The sequence below is a fragment of the Homalodisca vitripennis genome, unplaced genomic scaffold, assembly GCF_021130785.1.
Source record: "Homalodisca vitripennis isolate AUS2020 unplaced genomic scaffold, UT_GWSS_2.1 ScUCBcl_466;HRSCAF=2524, whole genome shotgun sequence".
Lineage (NCBI taxonomy): Eukaryota > Metazoa > Arthropoda > Insecta > Hemiptera > Cicadellidae > Homalodisca > Homalodisca vitripennis.
This window is the reverse complement of record NW_025776605.1, coordinates 62,855-82,258: the sequence shown is the minus strand read 5'-3', so window position 1 is coordinate 82,258 and position 19,404 is coordinate 62,855. Positions and strand designations below refer to the sequence as shown.

The 19,404-nt window shown below is 36.2% G+C and overlaps 1 protein-coding gene across 1 annotated transcript; it reads left to right on the top strand.

Annotated features, from left to right (window-relative positions):
- The first annotated feature begins 12,129 nt into the window (after positions 1-12,129).
- LOC124370766 (uncharacterized protein K02A2.6-like) lies at positions 12,130-12,804 on the top strand. The gene has a single exon (XM_046829066.1). It carries the CDS (start codon positions 12,130-12,132, stop codon positions 12,802-12,804), a length of 675 nt encoding a protein of 224 aa, XP_046685022.1.
- Positions 12,805-19,404: the final 6,600 nt, after the last annotated feature.

Below are 19,404 nucleotides of genomic sequence, written 5' to 3'. Positions count from 1 at the left end.
ACAACGTAATAACAATATACAAAAAACTGTTATACCCTTTATTATTGTTTAACTTTTAATAAAACTGTTGTTTCTAATTTTTTTAAGGCACTTAGTAACATTTTATCTATATTTTAGTAGTTTCCCAAATATATCTGTATTAATTTAATTTTTTGTGAGGCTCGGGTCTATAGACAAGGCTACTTGCCCACGTAGACCCTAATTTTCTTTGATGGAACTGTATATATTTAATTGTTGTGATTTGTTTACTATTTCCTTATAAAAAATATGCTATTCCTTGCTTTGTTTTATTTTTGGCATTACAAAGTATTATATAGAGAGAATTATAATTAGTTATAGTACGTTTGATTTATAATGTTTTTTAAAATAAGTTCTTATTCTCTAAATAAATACACATGATTTATGTTGCTAGGTTATATAGACATTAAAAATCAAATCTATCTCGACAATGATATCTTAGACAACGCAGATAAAGTTTCTAAAGTTTTGTCATTTATAACGATAACGGTTCTTCTTTCTTTGTGCTACTTTTCTTCTTCCAACTGAAACATTTTCAGCCTCATTTAACTTGTACAAATGAACACTCAGAACATTTTAACTATTTAGTACATGTTTTAAAGAGAATGTCCTTCAATGTTTTGTTACCTACGTTATCTCTTATTCATGTATCTCAGGAAAAGATTTCGTAAGTATTAAAAGCTTGCTTCCAAAAATTAAAACTGATATGTGTTGTCTCAAATTGACTACAATTAAGTTCTGATTTAGTATAAAATTCTATGAGCTCAACAATTCTTTAGATTCATTTTTTTGCCAATACTTGGTGAAGATATTTTGTTACGATGTTAATATCAATATGAATTACGACAACAATGCTTTAAAACTCTTTTTTAGCTATCGTATGAGACAATAAATAATGTATTAAAGTAAAAACATTTCAAATAGATGTTTTATTATTTCCATTGCATTACAGAGAGATTTAAACAATAATAATGAGTGACTAAATATATACCAATGTTTGATTAAACAGCTGTTTTAAGGTTTAAGTTTACTTTAGATGACGTATTGATTCAAATATGAAGCTTTTATAAATAAACTGGTGTATATCAGATACCCTTTACATACAGTTGAATTAAAATAACTTGTTAGGATGTTACGAGGAGAATTCAGGATGATTTGTTACGACGCACCTGTGTAAGGATGCCTCAAGAGTGATTAAGTTTCAGAACTGTAAGGGGTCAAATCAATCTGTAAAACGATATTCAAAAAGGAATCTTTTAAATTTCAAATTATCTTCGGTTTTTCAAATTTATCGGTATCTGACCTATGTTAATCTACCAGATATATCAGCTACCATATATATAAGGTAAACGGCCTTTTTAGGAACAATCAAATAAAACTTTACATAGAGAAATAATATGTAAGGTAAATTATTCATAGAAAACACGTTTTTCTTGTTAAAATATTCCCGCATATGTGTTGAATTATGCAGATTTGAAGTATTTTGAATGTCTTTTAGCTGTTTTCTCCTTGTTTCTGTAGCATTTCTAACTTCAAAATGTCCGCGTCAACGCCACACTAATTACTAGTGAAGTATACTAACTCTAATTGGACTTGAGTACAAACTAGGAGTTGGTCTTGATAAAACCCCACTTCTGTATTTCGTCACAGCCATGTTCTCTTTGCTTCTGAAAGTACTTTTTACCATGACTAGGGAAAGCCTTTTCCAGAATCTTGCCCGGAACATTGGAGAATGTGCTTTATAATTTTTATTTCTTTATTAGTTATATTTATTTTAAGTTGGTTGCTTACAATTAATAACGAAATATATGGATTCAACTAACTTAAAAGCAAATAATTAAACGTTGCAATAATGATTTAACGTATTTCTCCTTAAAGACGCGGCTTGGCACAGCGTCATCAATGATAATCTTTCTCGTTGTCTGTTAAATAATTTTGACCAAAAGTAAATAATATTTGAGATGCGTTTATTTTTACGCATACTACAATTGATGTTGATTAGAGTTTAGCTCATATTTTATGTTATGATAGACAGACTATGCTATAAAACCTAACCTACTAAAAAATATTAATGTTATAATGTGACAAGATGACTTGAAAAAGATTTCACCTGTAGACTTTAAATTTGCATAGAACTTCATTTCACCAATCTCTAGAATGAGTTCTGTGACAGCTCTTGTCCATCCATGGGGCTTGGCTTAGCTTCATTGAAATCTATGACTCAGTATGTTGGCACAACTTCTCTTTTGTCATCTGAGGAAATTTTAACGTAATTAATGCAGTTTTTCTTTCATGTTGTAATAATTGCATTACTCTAAGACGAAATGAAACTTTCGTTACAAAATTAAACGTAAAATAAAGATTTTCTACTGTAAATGCATAGTTTCTACGTAGTATTCGTGTAAATTGAAATGTAATTTAACTAGACTGTGTATACAAAGCAATTAAAATGGAAATACTTAAAGCTCGCTTGTGCTGTTATGAGACAGAATATTTTATGCTCTGAAATAACCCAGACGACTCTACCACATCCAACCTTAAAGCTAACTCATTCATCAATTTCTATTGATGTTTGTGATTATTTAAAATTAAAACCTGCTACTGATCATCACGGCATTCTTTAAACCAAGCATAGGAGAGAGAGTTTTCTAATTTTACTAATCTCAATATTTATTATAAAAGATACTGTAAAATGTATTGACGCATTATAATAAACCAGTTTTTTTATAACCGTCAGGTTTATTTTACAATGTATAAGTAAATAAAAAAAAAACGCTAATTCGCTCAGTGGTCCGTTTGATTAAGTTTGCACCTATACAAACATCTCAATGTTTAATCATTGTATTGCCACATACCTAAAGGGCTTTGCTCGATACAACACATTTGGAACTTAAATACATGATCATGTACAAGGAAAATACAAGAACAACACGGATCTTGTGTTGGTATATAATCTTCGGTTGATAAGATAGAGACACTAAAATATTAAAAAAATTCTCAAATGATTACACAGAAAACAAACAGCATAAAGGGAAATTTGATTTTAAATCGTAAGGACACAAATTGAATAATAACTGTTGTATCGATTATATATTGTGTAACTTTGTTTCCTTACATGACAATGATTCATGAATTTATATGTCTACTATAATTTAAAATCTATATAATATATATCGATAAAGGATATAAAGGATAAATATGTCCTATATTTGGAAATATAAGCTTATGCCTCTATGGAAATAGAGGAAGCCTTCGACAATATTTCCTTTTCTTACATTATACGCTGTGCTGAATGTAGAGGAATCACTGTTTCTCTGGACAGACGCTCTCCTCCAAGACAGGGGCACCCAATTGCTGGCACACACTTCTTTCGGATACCACAGACGTTCTGCGAGGAGTTGTCCTCGTGGTTGTTGGGTGGGGGGGGGGGGGGTTAGCTGTTGCCACCGTTTCAATGCTGTCTTGTACTTGACGGACTCTTCAATGTCATTAGTTTAGGGTTTTACTGATGACAGTTCTAACGATTACCGGGAATATGCCATAAACTGCAATTAAGGTTAGATTTCCACGTACAGTCATTTCGCAATTTCTTGGTCATCACCGCAATGTATGTACTCTATGGGGACATCTGTGCTATCTCTGTCTGTGTTCCAGTAGGATTTAGGAGGTGCTAAAACAATAATCAGCCTGATATTCTATGATAGCCATGCAGCTTTTTTGGCTGTTGATTGCACTCAGGTCACCTCAAAAATTAGTCCGGAAGGTCCCCAAACATTCTAAACGACGTTCAGTTTTACTAGGACCGTGGTATTGTGGCATCACAGGTGACGAGAAAGCTGACCTTTTGAACTAGAAAAGAGACTCATGCCACAATTGTGTCCTGAGCTAGTCTGTGGTTATTAGCCGTTCCCAGGCTATGAACTCACTAAACCATTGGGCTCTCGATGAACACAGTAGTGGGTGGTAGTGTCAGCCTAGCCGGAAACTCTATAAGGAACATCTTAGTCCTAATGCCCTTTCTGGGTCCATTTGTAGCTTGCGCAGACACCTAACGTAAAGAAGAACTAAAGAACCTAAAGAAGAAATTCATTTCCTTACTGAGCATTTCAAGAGTCATTTGATAAAGGCACGCTTTTATAATGATAAATTCTTCTGTCGTATTTGCAGCCAGGAAACTAAAACTGCTGAGCATATAATCTTTGACTGCGTACTGCTGGCATCTAAGAAAAGAAGACTGCAGGATCCTCAATCTCTGGAGGATGTCAAACCAACCAGACTGGGAGCCAATATTCTTTAAACTAGGGGAAGAAACCAGTTTAGGACTCCCTATCTAGGAATCCTGTCACATTCGTACACTAAGTCGCAAGACTGACTGTCTCAGTCTGAGAGATACCTATAATTTCAATCAATCAATCACAATGTATGTGCTGTGTAATAAACGAGAAAATATAAATTTAAAATTCCACTGTCTTGATATGTGGTAATAACATTTACGCTCTCCTACGAACTTGTATATGTAACTACTATTTCCGTTGTACTGAGGTTGGGTTTGTATCAGTTGCTAACTGCGATAATTATACTATTTTTTTATTATTCTCCAATTATTGCATATTCTTAACGTGTGGTATGGTCTTCATCCTTAAAGAATTAGAAATAAGATTTATATTTCCTTTATCATCAAATACAGTAAGAACAATAATTTAGTTTTAGGAAAAATAATCCAAACACTGTTAACAGTAGCGAGATTGGAGAAATTATAATACTTCAACTAATTGAAATATTATATTATTGATATAAAGCTACCACTCATAAAGAACCACTGAAATACCCGTCTATCTCCGGAAACTACATACATAAAAGGATAATTTAATTTTGCTTGATAATCTATAATAAAGCAGGTATAATAGAAATGGTAGATTGTATCATATAACCAATATACTGTTTCATTGAACAAATAACATAATTTTATTGTAGCCTCAGCAATGGTAACGTTTATAAAACACATTATGCAATCATATAAATTTAGTAACAATAGAAAGAAGTGCACATATAATGAATGTATTGATACAAATTCTATTGCTATAAATATTATGGTGTAATCCTGCAAAATCTCACCTAAACTCATATATGTTTTACGAGCTATCAAAATAAGAAAATAATATAAGCTTATTTAGATAAGGTTGGGGGTATGGCAGTCCCTGCCAAGATCCATAAGGAAGGATTTTGGGCATTAATCTAAGTCATGTCCCCTTTGAAGAAGGGGAGCCAGCTCTGTATCAGTTTCTGTTGTCAAAGCAGGCAAGGAGTGGCACGATCTTATGTGTAGGCTGGTATCGCCCACATTAGATGTGCTGCTCCTGGAACTGCATAAGGATGCCCAGATTTTAAATGAAAAATCGGTTTTTGCTGTATCCTGTGTAGATTGAAATATGAGATATAAACCAGCAGAATTTACCTCTACCTTGGGGGGGTGGGGGGAAACAACAAGGCAGTTTTGTCGATTCGATCGATATTGGAAAATAATTAGTTTAACTTTGTGACTACTAATAGCACTCGTGACTAATTTGTGTACTACAATTACTGAAAATAGTTCAGGTTGACAGAATAACAACCACAATTTAAATTAACTTGATATAATTAAAGTAATCAAAACACTCTGGCACTTTCAATACCTGTAGTGATGGATTGAACGCTCAATTTAAATTGATATTCGGCACATTTGATAGATTACCCAATTGCCAACTAATTGACGTTTTAGCCTAACAGTAATTTTGTATATTTTGAAAGCTTAATTACTCTATATTTAAATTGATCTAGTAGTGAATGTATTTTGCAAAATAATGCCTTGGTTTTATTGCATAGGATGATGTACTAATACTTTACCAAACTAAAGCAACACTCATAGTGTTCATTGTCAGCTACAGTATGTTTAGCTCATGTGTATTAATAATTATATTGTTATAATTACCTTAATCGCTGTATATACATATATCTGTCTTTATAGAGTGAACTCTTCATACTTTAAAACTTTCTCATCTACAGTTATGTGTTGGCTTTAAGGAAAGAAATTAAAACAGACTAGAAAACTTTACTCACAACAGTAAAATCAGGTTTCAGTGAAGGAGACCTATGAACACAAAATATTTTGTGACGATAGGTTGAATCATTTGACATAGAAAATATGTAATAATACAAAACAGATTGCGTAAAAATCTCTATAAAAACAAAATATTCTCGCTAGGCTCTGCACACAAAGAAAAATAACAGCATATACATTCATAGGTATGGAGAAACATATTATGTATTTTTGAAGGAAAGTAAAATAAATCGTTTAATTTTCTTAAATCTTTTATCTAGTGCTATTTGGAAAGAAATGCAAGAAGATTAAAACTTATATGGTATGAAAAGAATATGGTATACATAAATTTGAAATATAAAATACTCTGTGAAATATTTATTTAATACTCAAGTTACGTATAGAAACACAAAAAGTTAACATAATATTTGTAAATAGAATAATAAAAAATATATGATTGAAATTTATTTGAGGAATCAAAATGAAAAAACGATTATAAATTTATTATTTTAAACGGGTGTAACCGATAGAGTATAGCAAATGGTAAAACAGTCACTGGATAAGCCGATATTTATAAAGCAAAACAAGATATAAGAAATAAAGTAAGTATGTTTTCCCTATTATATAAATCTCAGCAGAATGACCAAATCCTTTTTTAAATATCCTAGTTTCGCATAAGTACTGGAGCACAAAAAATTCCTGTGATTGTATTAACTAAAAAGTAAAAGAAATAGATTATCATAATAATTTGGAAGTTTTTCACTGTTGTTCTTAATGGAAGACCCTAAAGATTAAATCCCTATATAACACATTTACCTCAATCTTGTTCAAATTGTTTAAAAAATGTAAAATTAATTATACAGTATTACTGTTATGTTTAGCATGTAGCTTTGTTATAAGTTAGATTGTTATTTATGAAATAGAATAGATTGGTTCCTATAAAATAATTGTGGAACAATTGTAAACAGTTATACTCTATAGACAATATTGTCACGGAGCTGGCCGTCGCGCGGCGGCTGCGGTGGCGGCCTGGCTGTTGACGTAAGGGACCGCCATAAATCCTTCTGCGAGAGCCATCAACACCCTCATAAATGGCTGGGCCAGTCCTTTCTTCTGAATAGGCTGATGACCAATAGAAAGTCTAGAGCAGTCTTCCTGGTAAAAAGACTCACTGCCATTGACTCCGGAATCTTCTAGACCTTCCAGAGCCCACCGGTATAGACCCTTCTAGCAAGAATGCTAGAAGGGTATATAAGGCCGTCTACTGGGGGAGCCGGGGGGGTTGTGTGAGTACCAGCGAGGCAGTGTAGTGAGTGTCGTGACACGGATCCTGTGATAGTGAGTGCCTGCGGAGATACTGCTGTGGGAATCGTCGCATCGTGGGATCGACCGGAAGATTCAGCGCAGTATTGGACAACTCTCCTGTGGAAGGATACGACACCGGGGAAACCGTAAGCAAATTGGACTTAAGCAGAAGAGACAGTAAAGCCACTTGTTAATTAGCTATATTTGTGATTGCAAATAATATTAGTTTTGCAGAAGCCATCTTAGTCATCTAGCAAATATTAATAATAGTAATTGTAATTATTGGAGTTGTAATTAATAGTAATAATTGTAAATAGTAATTTCTTTCAATTAAAGTAATTATTTGTCCTTATTGTAAATTAGCTTTAATAAACATTATTAATTTGTAACTAATAATCGTGTTGCTTATTTGTAAACCCACATAAGAATTATTTAGTTTGTAAAAAACGTAACATTGGTGTCAGAAGTGGGATTGATTTGTTAAAGCAACACTTTAGATATTATTTATTATTTATTTATTGTATTAATATTATTTTAAAGTAATAATATAATAAAACGATGGCTTCTAGTGGGTTTAAGTTAGCAGATTTGAAAGTGGCTGATTTAAAACGGGAGTTAGAAGAAAGGGACTTAGATACTTCTGGGACAAAAACAGTTTTAGCTAATAGACTTAAACAGGCGATGATAGAAGCAGGTGAAGATCCCGAAATATTAATTTTTGAAACTTGAAGCAAGTAAGCTTACCAAAGTGTTACAATCTAACTTAACTAAAACATTGGAAGAAAAATTAAATAGTAATAGTAAAACATTGGAAGAAAAATTAAATAGTAATAGTAAAACATTGGAAGAAAAATTAAATAGTAATAGTAAAACATTGGAAGAAAAATTAAATAGTAATTGTGAAACACTTCAAAATGACTTGAAAAGTATGAAAGATGAATTAGCTACAGAGTTTAATTTAAAAATTTGTAGAGTTGAAGAGGAATTTAAAAAGCAACTAGAAGCAGGTATAAATGGTTGCTCCAAACAATTAGAAGACAAGTTAAATGATTATTCAAAAGAATTTGGTGATAGAATTAGGATCTTAGAGGAAATAGCTCAGAGAAACAAGGGCTCAGAAACCTGCACAGAATCCATTGTTAGCCCAGAAGATGGAAAACCAGAATTAATTACGGAACCTCAGCTTTAATTCATGTCCACCAATGAGTAATGCAGGGTGCCAACCTTCGACGGTAAGATGACCTGGGAGGATTTTCGGACACTGTTCGAGACTGCTGCCGCCGTCCACCGTTGGCCGTCATCAACAAAAGCGTCCATGCTCTGCCTTTCGCTGCGTGGAGACGCGCTAAAGGTCCTGCAGACCGTGCCACCTGCGGAGCGCCAAAACTACGGAGAACTGGTTTAGACGACTGGAGATGCGGTTCGGACATAAGCACATGGAACTGGTCTACAGGTCTCAACTCAGGAGTCGCCACCAGAAGTCCAATGAAATCACTGCAGGAATTTGAAGCTGATATCGCACGACTTGTAAGAGGTGCTTAACTCTACTTGTGATGAGGCTGTCTGCGAGAACTTATCCATCGACAAATTCCTCGACGGCCTTCGAGACGCTGAAACACAGCAGGCTGTAAAAGTTGGCTCGTCCTAAGACATTACACGAGGCGCTAACACAAGCACTAGAATTTGAAGCAGTAAAACAGTCTGTGCAAGGACATGCACGTCTTCGAGGGGTTCTGCGTGGAAGAAGGTTTTAAGATAGAAGACGTAGTCCAGAGAGTGCTGGATGCGCTGAAGAAACAGGAAGAAGGAAATCCGCTGCTGGAGTTGTGGAGAGTTGGGCCATCCCCGAAGCAAGTGCCCAGATAGAGCCTCTCGGGGGCAGATGCAGGAAAACTAAAAAGGGTTGACAGGAAGGGGCAATTGTCAACCCAGCAAACTGAGGCCCCAGCCGACAGCATTATTGTGGCATCTTTGTCAGGACAGACTAACAGCCTCTACATAGATGGATTAGTCAACGGGAAGCCCAGAAGCCTTCTACTAGACACTGGGGCAACGATGACCATAGTAAATAGAGATGTTTGTTCACCTCCCAATAAAGTCACTCCAACAACCTGGACATTGAGGACTGCGACTGGGGACTTGGCCAGTGTTCACGGGGAGACAGTTGCCACCTTCTGCATCGGGAGTACATGCTTTAAACATCGCACTCTCGTTGCTAACATCGAGGAGGACGTTTATACTCGGCATGGACGTAATGATGAAACTTGGCCTTCAATTAGACCTCAAGAAAGGGGGTGACGACTGTTGGCGGAGAAGAAGTCGTCCTTCAGCTTAGAAAAAATCTTACTTCTTCGGTGCGGTTATTAAAAGATACCACACTGCCATCTCGTGCTCAGAAGATCGTGAGAGCAGAAGTCGACAGAAACTGTACCGGAAGGACAGAACTTAATGTTTAGACCCAGCTGTAAACGAAGAGGAGCTTGGCCGAGGTGTCCTTGTAGGGAAGACACTGTTTCAATCTTCCAGGGAAGTTCCAGTCTGCATAATTAACTTAAACCGACTATCCTGTTACTTTAAAACAAGGCAAGCTCTTAGGTACCTGTTACTCAGTTTCTTCTGTATCGCAATCTGTCAGACAGACAGCATCCTGCCACAAGAATCTTCCAGAAGACATAGCTAAATTTGTGAGAGATGCTTGCAAGGGAATGGACTTGGAACAAACTAAACAAGTAGCTAAGTTAATAACAGAAGTACCAGGATGTTTTCGAAACTGCTACAGGGCCAAGAGGCAGGACGACTGTAGTTCAGCACAAGATAAATGTTGGAGACGCACAACCAATCCGCCAAATTCCTAGGAGACTACCCTGGGCGAAGAGGGAGGAAGCTGAGCAAATAACAAAGGAGATGGAGCGAGATGGGGTGATCGAGCCTTCCAGCAGTCCATGGAATTCGCCGGTGGTACTAGTGAAGAAGAAGGATGGGAGACTTCTAGGTTCTGCGTGGACTACCGACTACTCAATAACGTCACCAAGAAGGACAGTTACCCTTTACCGCGGATCGACGACACACTGGATGCTCTGGGAGGCGGCAAGTTCTTCTCGACCCTGGACATGAAGAGTGGGTACTGGCAAGTAGAGATTGCTCCAGAGGACAAGGAGGAAAACGGCATTTTCCCATAGGCAATGGAAACGGACTGTGGCAGTTCACCGTGATGCCTTTTTGGACTATGCAATGCACCAGCTACCTTCGAGAGATTAATGGAGAACGTGCTTAGAGGTCTAACTTGGGAAACCTGTCTAGTGTATCTGGATGATATCATAGTCATTGGAAAGACGTTTAAAGACCATCTTCAGAACCTGGAAAAGATCTTTATAAGGCTTCGTTCTGCCCAACTTGAAGCTTAACCTGAAGAAGTGCAACTTATTTAAAAATAAGGTAAACTATCTCGGACATGTAGTCTCGTCAGAAGGAGTCTCTGTGGATCCAGAGAAGATACGAGCGATAAAGGAATGGCCCACACCACGTAACAAACATGAGGTAAGAAGTTTCCTCGGGCTGTGCACCTATTACCGCCGCCTTCGTGAAGGGTTATGCCGATATTGCTAAGCCACTGACCAAGCTCACGGAAGAACAGCGCAAGTTTGAATGGACCTCAGAGTCGAGTGAAGCATTTGGGATACTCAAGACTGCTCTCTGTAGTGCTCCGATCTTGGGATTCCCTCGCTTTGGAGAAAAGTTCATTGTCGACACTGACGCCAGCGACGTGGGCATAGGAGGAGTACTCTCGCAAGTTCAGGATGGCCAGGAAACCGTGGTAGCCTATTTCAGCAGAACACTATCTAAGGCCGAAAGGAATTACTGCGTCACAAGGAGGGAACTGCTAGCAGTCGTGAAGTCCCTAGAACACTTTCATAAATACCTCTATGGACAAACCTTTCCATTTAAGGACAGATCACTCCGCCCTGACTTGGCTACTGAACTTCAAGAACTTGGAGGGGCAGACAGCACGCGATGGGTGCAGCGGCTTCAGGAGTACAACTTCACGTCTGAACACAGACAAGGGAAAGAAACATTCCAACGCTGATGCTCTGTCACGTCGTCCTTGTCCAGAAGGCTGTAAGCACTGCTCCAAGGTAGAAGAAAAAGAATCCTTCGGCAGAAGTACGTTGTTGTCACCGTGGAGCCTGCTAGTGGATGGGAAAATGAGTGAAACTTCGGAACGAGCAGCTAGGAGACACGGAGATCGGACCACTCCTGCGAGAGGTGGAAGCTGGAACTCGAACCTAGTTGGGAAGACATCGCGGCTAGAGATCACCTATACAAGAGCTACTGGGCACAGTGGGACTCTATGAAGATCAAGAACGGAGTACTAATAAGGATCTGGGAAAGCTCCTAACGGGAAGAGGAAAATCGAACAGATCGTACTCCCAAGAAGTAAGAGGAGGGAAGTCCTTATGGAGTTGCATAACGGAGCGTCTGGAGGTCATCTTTGGTGTCAACAAGACAGTGGAAAAGTTGCGACAACGGTTCTACTGGCTGCACCTTAGGGCTGATGTTGAGAAATGGTGCCGCCAATGTGATGTATGTGCTGGAAGCCGAGGGCCTCAAACAAGAAGTCGAGGCAGGATGCGGCAGTACAACGTTGGATCACCCTTCGAGAGGATCGCCATCGACATCGCTGGACCATTTCCCGTGACAGACGCAGGGAATTAAATAATCTCCTGGTGGCCATGGATTACTTCACGAAATGGCCAGAAGTATACGCCATACCAAACCAGGAGGCATCTACTGTGGCAGGATGCTTGGTGAACGACTTCGTCTGCCGGTACGGGGTACCCCGTGAGCTACACAGCGACCAAGGGACGAACTTCGGTTCTATCTTGATGAGGGATGTTCTTCAGCGTCTGGGAGTGCATAAGACACGGACAACCCCGCTTCACCCGCAATCCGATGGGATGGTTGAGAGATACATCAAGACTCTCGTCGGTCATCTCAGGAAAGTTGTCTCCACCAGCCAGCGGGATTGGGATAAGAAGGTGCCAGTTTTTCTGCTGGCCTACAGATCTTCTAGCCATGAAAAACAACTGGTGTTACCCCAGCAAGAATTGGTCTTCGGAAGAGAACTTCGGCTACCAAGTGATCTCATGTTCGGCCTACCACCTGACAAGGAGAGGCCAGCGACTGACTTCGCCTCGGAACTCGTTGATCAATTGCACGACACTCACGAGTTTGCTCGCCAGCACCTGAAGGTCGCCAGTGACAAGATGAAGGCTCGCTACGACCGACAAGCCAACTCAGCTGGGATTCCAGGAGAACAACTTGGTTTTGGCTCTACAGTCCCCTGCGGAGGAAGGGAAGGTGCCCAAAGCTTCAACAGGACTGGATTGGACCTTATCGTGTGGTGACACGAATCAACGACGTGGTCTACCGAATCCAAAGACACCCAGAGGCAAGATGCTCGTCGTCCACCTAGATCGTCTAGCGTCTTACCATGGTTCCAACGCTGATCGGGACGATCAGCCTTAAGGAGAGGGCAGTGTCACGGAGCTGGCCCGTCGCGCGGCGGCTGCGGTGGCGGCCTGGCTGTTGACGTAAGGGACCGCCATAAATCCTTCTGCGAGAGCCATCAACACCCTCATAAATGGCTGGGCCAGTCCTTTTCTTCTGAATAGGCTGATGACAATAGAAAGTCCTAGAGCAGTCTTCCTGGTAAAAGACTCACTGCCATTGACTCCGGAATCTTCTAGACCTTCCAGAGCCCACCGGTATAGACCCTTCTAGCAAGAATGCTAGAAGGGTATATAAGGCCGTCTACTGGGGTGCCGGGGGGGTTGTGAGTACCAGCGAGGCAGTGTAGTGAGTGTCGTGACACGGATCCTGTGATAGTGAGTGCCTGCGGAGATACTGCTGTGGGAATCGTCGCATCGTGGGATCGACCGGAAGATTCAGCGCAGTATTGGACAACTCCTGTGGAAGGATACGACACCGGGGAAACCGTAAGCAAATTGGACTTAAGCAGAAGAGACAGTTAAAGCCACTTGTTAATTAGCTTATATTTGTGATTGCAAATAATATTAGTTTTGCAGAAGCCATCTTAGTCATCTAGCAAATATTAATAATAGTAATTGTAATTATTGGAGTTGTAATTAATAGTAATAATTGTAAATAGTAATTTCTTTCAATTAAAGTAATTATTTGTCCTTATTGTAAATTAGCTTTAATAAACATTATTAATTGTAACTAATAATCGTGTTGCTTATTTGTAAACCCACATAAGAAATTATTTAGTTTGTAAAAACGTAACAATATTGATTACCAATAACTAACTACTTCAATAATTAATTAATTATATAAATTGATATTCTGTTATCATCATTTGTCCGAAGTAGTTTACGTCTTCTTGGAGACTCCATTTCAATTATTCATAAACGTTTGCATTTTCGATGACTTTCTGTGAAACAAATCTTTAAACAAAAAAAATAAATAAATATTAACAGTAAAAGCACAACGCAGACACACAACACACATCATTTGTGTAAGTCACTATGGCATTATTCGGTCCCGATCGTGAACAAATGATATTTTTGCTTCTGTTTTCTATCTGAATTGAATAGAGTATTAAAATAGTATTCTTGTAATAGTAAATAGACTAGAGACAAAATTATACATCTTTTCAAGTTGCTTCAAAAACTACAAAACTGCGTTTTTCTTGGAAGAAACTGACTCGGTATTTTCATCACTCGCCTGTTTGATGTCGAAGGCAAACACAATCAAGAGAACCAACATTGGTATCGGACTGTCGATTATAACCATCGAGATTCCGGAAATCGATTGCAATGGATGTATTATAACTAAACTGTTTATTTCCACATGAAAGGAGTTACCAATTAGCCCTTTGTATCTAATATATCTCTATTCGTTCATTAATTATTGGATGGATTGATAAATCTCGATAATAATATTTGAACTCTGTGAATCCGGTTTCTTTGTATTGCGTTAAAACAGTTACTTCCGAGTTAGAGTCCTCACTAATGGAGAATTCATCTTGTATTGTTAATTAATATAAAACTTAAAGTTGTTCAACTCCAGTCAAAGCTCCCAAATCTCCGGTGTAGATTTCATTTCACAGGGATACTTGTTTTTACTTAGTTTGTTAAAAAACTTGTTTACTTAGCAATGTTTTTACATCACAGTTTCCATGTGACCAATTTAAATATGTTCACTAATGGAACTCGATTGCCTATTTAGAACTAGAGCTTAATACTAAATTTAGTCCATAAGACTATTCAAATGACGTGTCACTTAATGGGTCTTTATACTAAAATATTTTGAGCCCATACTTTTAACTTACACGTGTCCATTACAGTACTGACCAAACGCAGTTAATACTTACAGTTAAAAGTATATTTTTACTAAATCTTACAACTTTCTTATCGGGATATTTATTACTCTGTGCTCAACAGCTGTTGTAGAAAAAGTTTAAATAAAAAGTTTTGTTACTATCAAGCTTACTGTATGCTTTTAAGACATTGAATATAAAGAAATTGACAATAGTGATTAAATTAATTAAGCATATAGTTGTGATGTCATCACACAATATTCACGAAGAAAAGTTAATTACGTTCCGCAGACTCTTTCAATTAATTAATATTATTTATATGCTGTAATACAACTTTAGAAACCAGTTGGGCGTTGCCCAAAGGGATTTTCAAAATATGAAGAGGCCCATATGTTAACCGTGGTCCCTATGAATTTTCACTCAAAACTTTATGACAATCAGCTTAGTGATTTTTAGGATCAAAATAGATTAATTTAATAGAATAGGTGTAGTGCGATACACCTGTCAGATTTAACTAATAACGAGACGAAAGTTTTTACTTTGTATAATACACGATGCTGAGAGGCCTCATTAAAGGTCATAGGTCAGTTAATATTTGCTGTAAGCTCTTCTCACAAATATACCTTTGTATGAAATTTAAAAGTCCTCAGGCGGTCCTTCTTTTTATTTCTACTGTTAAGTCTGAGAGTTAAGTTCAATTTGAGTGAAAATAAATTACTTTTTTTACAGGCGAATAATCATATATGTGATATAAAATACACAAATAGATGTAATGTGTGTAGTAACACGTCAGGGGAGTTTTACAATTAATGTAGAGTTTTATGAAACGAACGTGGTTAACCATTTTGCTTTTTGTACTGTACATTTTTAATTGTGTTTTTTTATATGGTTAATACAAGCATATTACAAAGCGTACGTTTCGTTATGGTTGGAGGTATCCATAAAGAATGTAATATTTAAAGAAGTTTTAATGTTATAGTTAAACTGAAGTTTGAATTGATTTTAAAATAAAATCAGGAGTACTTATGAAGTCTGTTTCAGTGAAATTAGGACGGATCGGATATGGAAATTATTTTAAGACGTAATTCAGGAAGGCGATAAGTTACACGGTGCATGAGTTCTATTTGTATAGTGAATAAAAATAGTCCACGAAAGTGTCTGCTCCACGTGGCAACAAATGAAATACGCACTAGCTTCATAAATCTTCAAAAGTCCCATTTCCAAAGAAATATTATTTACAATGTTAGATGATTCGTTCACTCGGTTGGACTAATGACAAAGTTTCATTTAATTTAATTTGGGCTAACGATCAGTGTGAATGGGGGCGTTGGACCTAAAGGCCGAGAGAATGTATTATCTCTAAGGATTATTTAACGGATCGTTGGACTGGGAAAGTTTAATGTATTAAATAGTTTAAAAGGATCCAATATTTTTCACAAACGGCATTTCAACACTCATTGTGAAAGCACCACCACAATAGCGTATAATGTTAGTATGAGTTTGGCGTTGTCCTTTCACAGACCGATTCAGCAGTCACTGAACGCGTTAGTGAACACAACTAGCGTTTGGCGTATTGTGTCGCTTTTGAAATCGATTCCATTCAACAAGACTTCCACTGTTGTGAGAGTGGTTAATTAATTATGTATGGCGATACCAATACATAACACGATGGATGACAAAATAAAAGAAAACACTAGTATTAGACGTTTTTTAATATTAATAAATTCAACATAACGCTATTTTATCATCTATACTTATAGTTCAATTTGGTTCGTGAGATAATAACAAAGTACATTTGCTCTGGTAGTTGATAAGTAACAATGTCAAAATCAACTAAAAGTTTTAGTAAATAGATAGGGTTTTTGCTGAGAGGTGCAAATAAAATTTTCTTTACTGGTACATTTTATTTGTTACTAATTTATAATTCCAATGCGTATGAATTATAGTTAAGATTTTACTAGTATTAAAATTATATATTTACTGCCGATAAATAAGCTATCCAGAAGTTATAATCGCAGTGTTCTAAATGGAACAACAAAATAGTAACCTGTATAATGTATCAAATATAAAAGTGTAAAATTTGTATGAACGTGTAAAATACTGGCTTTATGGGAAACAATACTGAGATAAAATTTATATAAAAGATATATCAAGAAAACTTGATTTCTAAATGATTTTTTTATACAAAGTTATTTATAATTGAAAGTAATTATAGCTATAATTGTTATCCTAATGGAATGGATGGAAGTATCTTTTACACAAATCTAAAAACATTGTTTAAGGATATTGTTATTATTATTACTGTTTTGACTATAAATTTTAATACCTTTCTGAGGTCGATACCTCATTTCCATTGTTTGAGCACTCTACCACATGTTTTTTTTTTTAATTTCCATAACAATCTTCCCTAACCAAGAAATTATTCAAAGTTTTGGCGAAGATAGAAGTAGGAGGAGAATATTATAAGAGTCATATTTTTTAGCTTAACACAACTAAAACGATCCCTCAGATATTGTATATAAGTTTGGTCATAAACTACGGGTCTAATTTCTCTGAATGTGATATAACTATTATTTGTGTTACTCGTTATTGTAATTGTAACGAGCAAATAAACGATTTGATTTGAAACTAAAAAAAAAAAATTATGGTTTGAAAAGATTTACAATATTTGATGACCTCCATCAGGAACTCCACTAAAAATTGTGCGACTGATGATCATTTACTTTCTTGGGAAAAGTCTTTTCATCGATTTTAAGTAAAATCAGATTGTGTGTTTTTACAATGAGAATAGACTATCTGCTCCTGGACTAAAATGTTGACCAAAAATAGTGGAACTTTTTCTATCGAAACTTACCACCTCTTTCACATCCCAAACTGTTGTGAGTACGTTCTATATTCGTTAGATGTCGAAATAATAATATATTTGTGTTTTTAAATTTGTATTTCAAACATAAACAGTTTTTATTGGACACATGAGACTCTTTTTCAGGCAGAGGCACTCATGGATCACTGAAAATATCAATTTATTACTGATTAGTATAGAACAAGCAAAGTTCTGCATCTCAGTGGATTTTATTCGTTCATTTCAAAGAATAAAATGACAACAATACTTCATTTGCTGTACTGCCTCAAGTGATCCGTCCACCTTCCCATCATGTCTTGATCGGGTCAGTTAGGTATTATGTCTGTATTTTGGACACCATCATGTATTCTCCCATCGATGAACTATTTATTCCCTTCATATTATAACCTTAATTTTATTTTATAGTGCTGCCAAATTCTATGTTATTTGCGTTTCACAACAAATATCACTTTACCCTTCCGTTTAGTGGCAACAGGCAAATATTTAACTTTTATATCCAATGTCTATGGTTTGAATTTTTGAATTCTCAACTTTGACTTTTCCAGAATTTAAACTGTCCAGATATTGCTCTTTAAATATTCTTATATTGATTTACCCCGAAAATCACCTGTTGCTTGAATCTGGAATTAATGCGAGGTTAAAGAAACTGTATGTAAACACTAAACAAAACATAAAACACCACACCAGATTTAGGGTTGAAATATTGGAAGGAAGACCTGCTGGAGGTGATTGCGATGTGCCACCCCAAGCGGAAATCACAACTCACCGTTTCCAGGAAAAGCAAAATTATTTTTAAAGCTCGGATTCCATCACATAAAGACAATGTTTACAGACCACTCAGGTGTATAGATTGTATACAATTTTAAATAACTAATTGACATAGTACAAAGTCTAATTTATGCATCAAAATAAAAATTTGTATTTCTATTCATAGACACAACCTATTTTATTGTTAGTTATTGAAGTCATGATTAGTCAAGGAACTTTTGTTATGTATCCGTAACCTGTTAGTACAATAACTGTGATCAAAACTAATTTTGTATGAACTTAAATGCCTAATTAATTTTAATGCTTTTATCATTGATACTGTAAATATAGTGAAAACATAGTCTGAATATTTCAAGTATTTATCAATTACGTAATTTGACTGAGTGACACAAGCCTGTTAAACCTTATTGGTATATTTAGCTCAAACTTTGAAAATGCAATTAAATCAAATATATAAATCCTGTTAAATGTACTTTAAAGATAGCTAATTGCAAGGGAAATTCATTTAAATGACTTTATTGAACTAAGACGATTACGGATATGCTATTAAATAAAAAAGTGATTATTGATAACATTTCGAAGTAGGAGCTGGCAAGACTTTCTGTCAGTATTAAATTCCAAAACTAGGTTTAAAAATATTTAGATTTTGACATCATAACGCTCAATTTATGTTTAAAACGATCAGATTTATTTAAATTTATGGCTGTCATTTACAGTAAAAATATAGCTTGAAATTGTCTGTCCTTTTCTTTGGAAAATCGGTGTTTTCACATGTATTGTACTGATAATTACAGTAACACAACTATTTGTCCACTGCACATAACCAATACGTCTGCAGCTTTTTTATTGCTTGTTCGTTAATATAATAGTTTACGTTTTTGTTAGTTAATGAGATGTAACTTTTACAGTTTAAATTGATCAAATTTAAAATACCCTCCACAATCTTCCATTTAGAGTTAGTGGATGAAGTGCTCATACTCCCACAAATGTAAGATTTTAGACTTCTAACGACCCCCCCCCGCCAGTACCCTAATG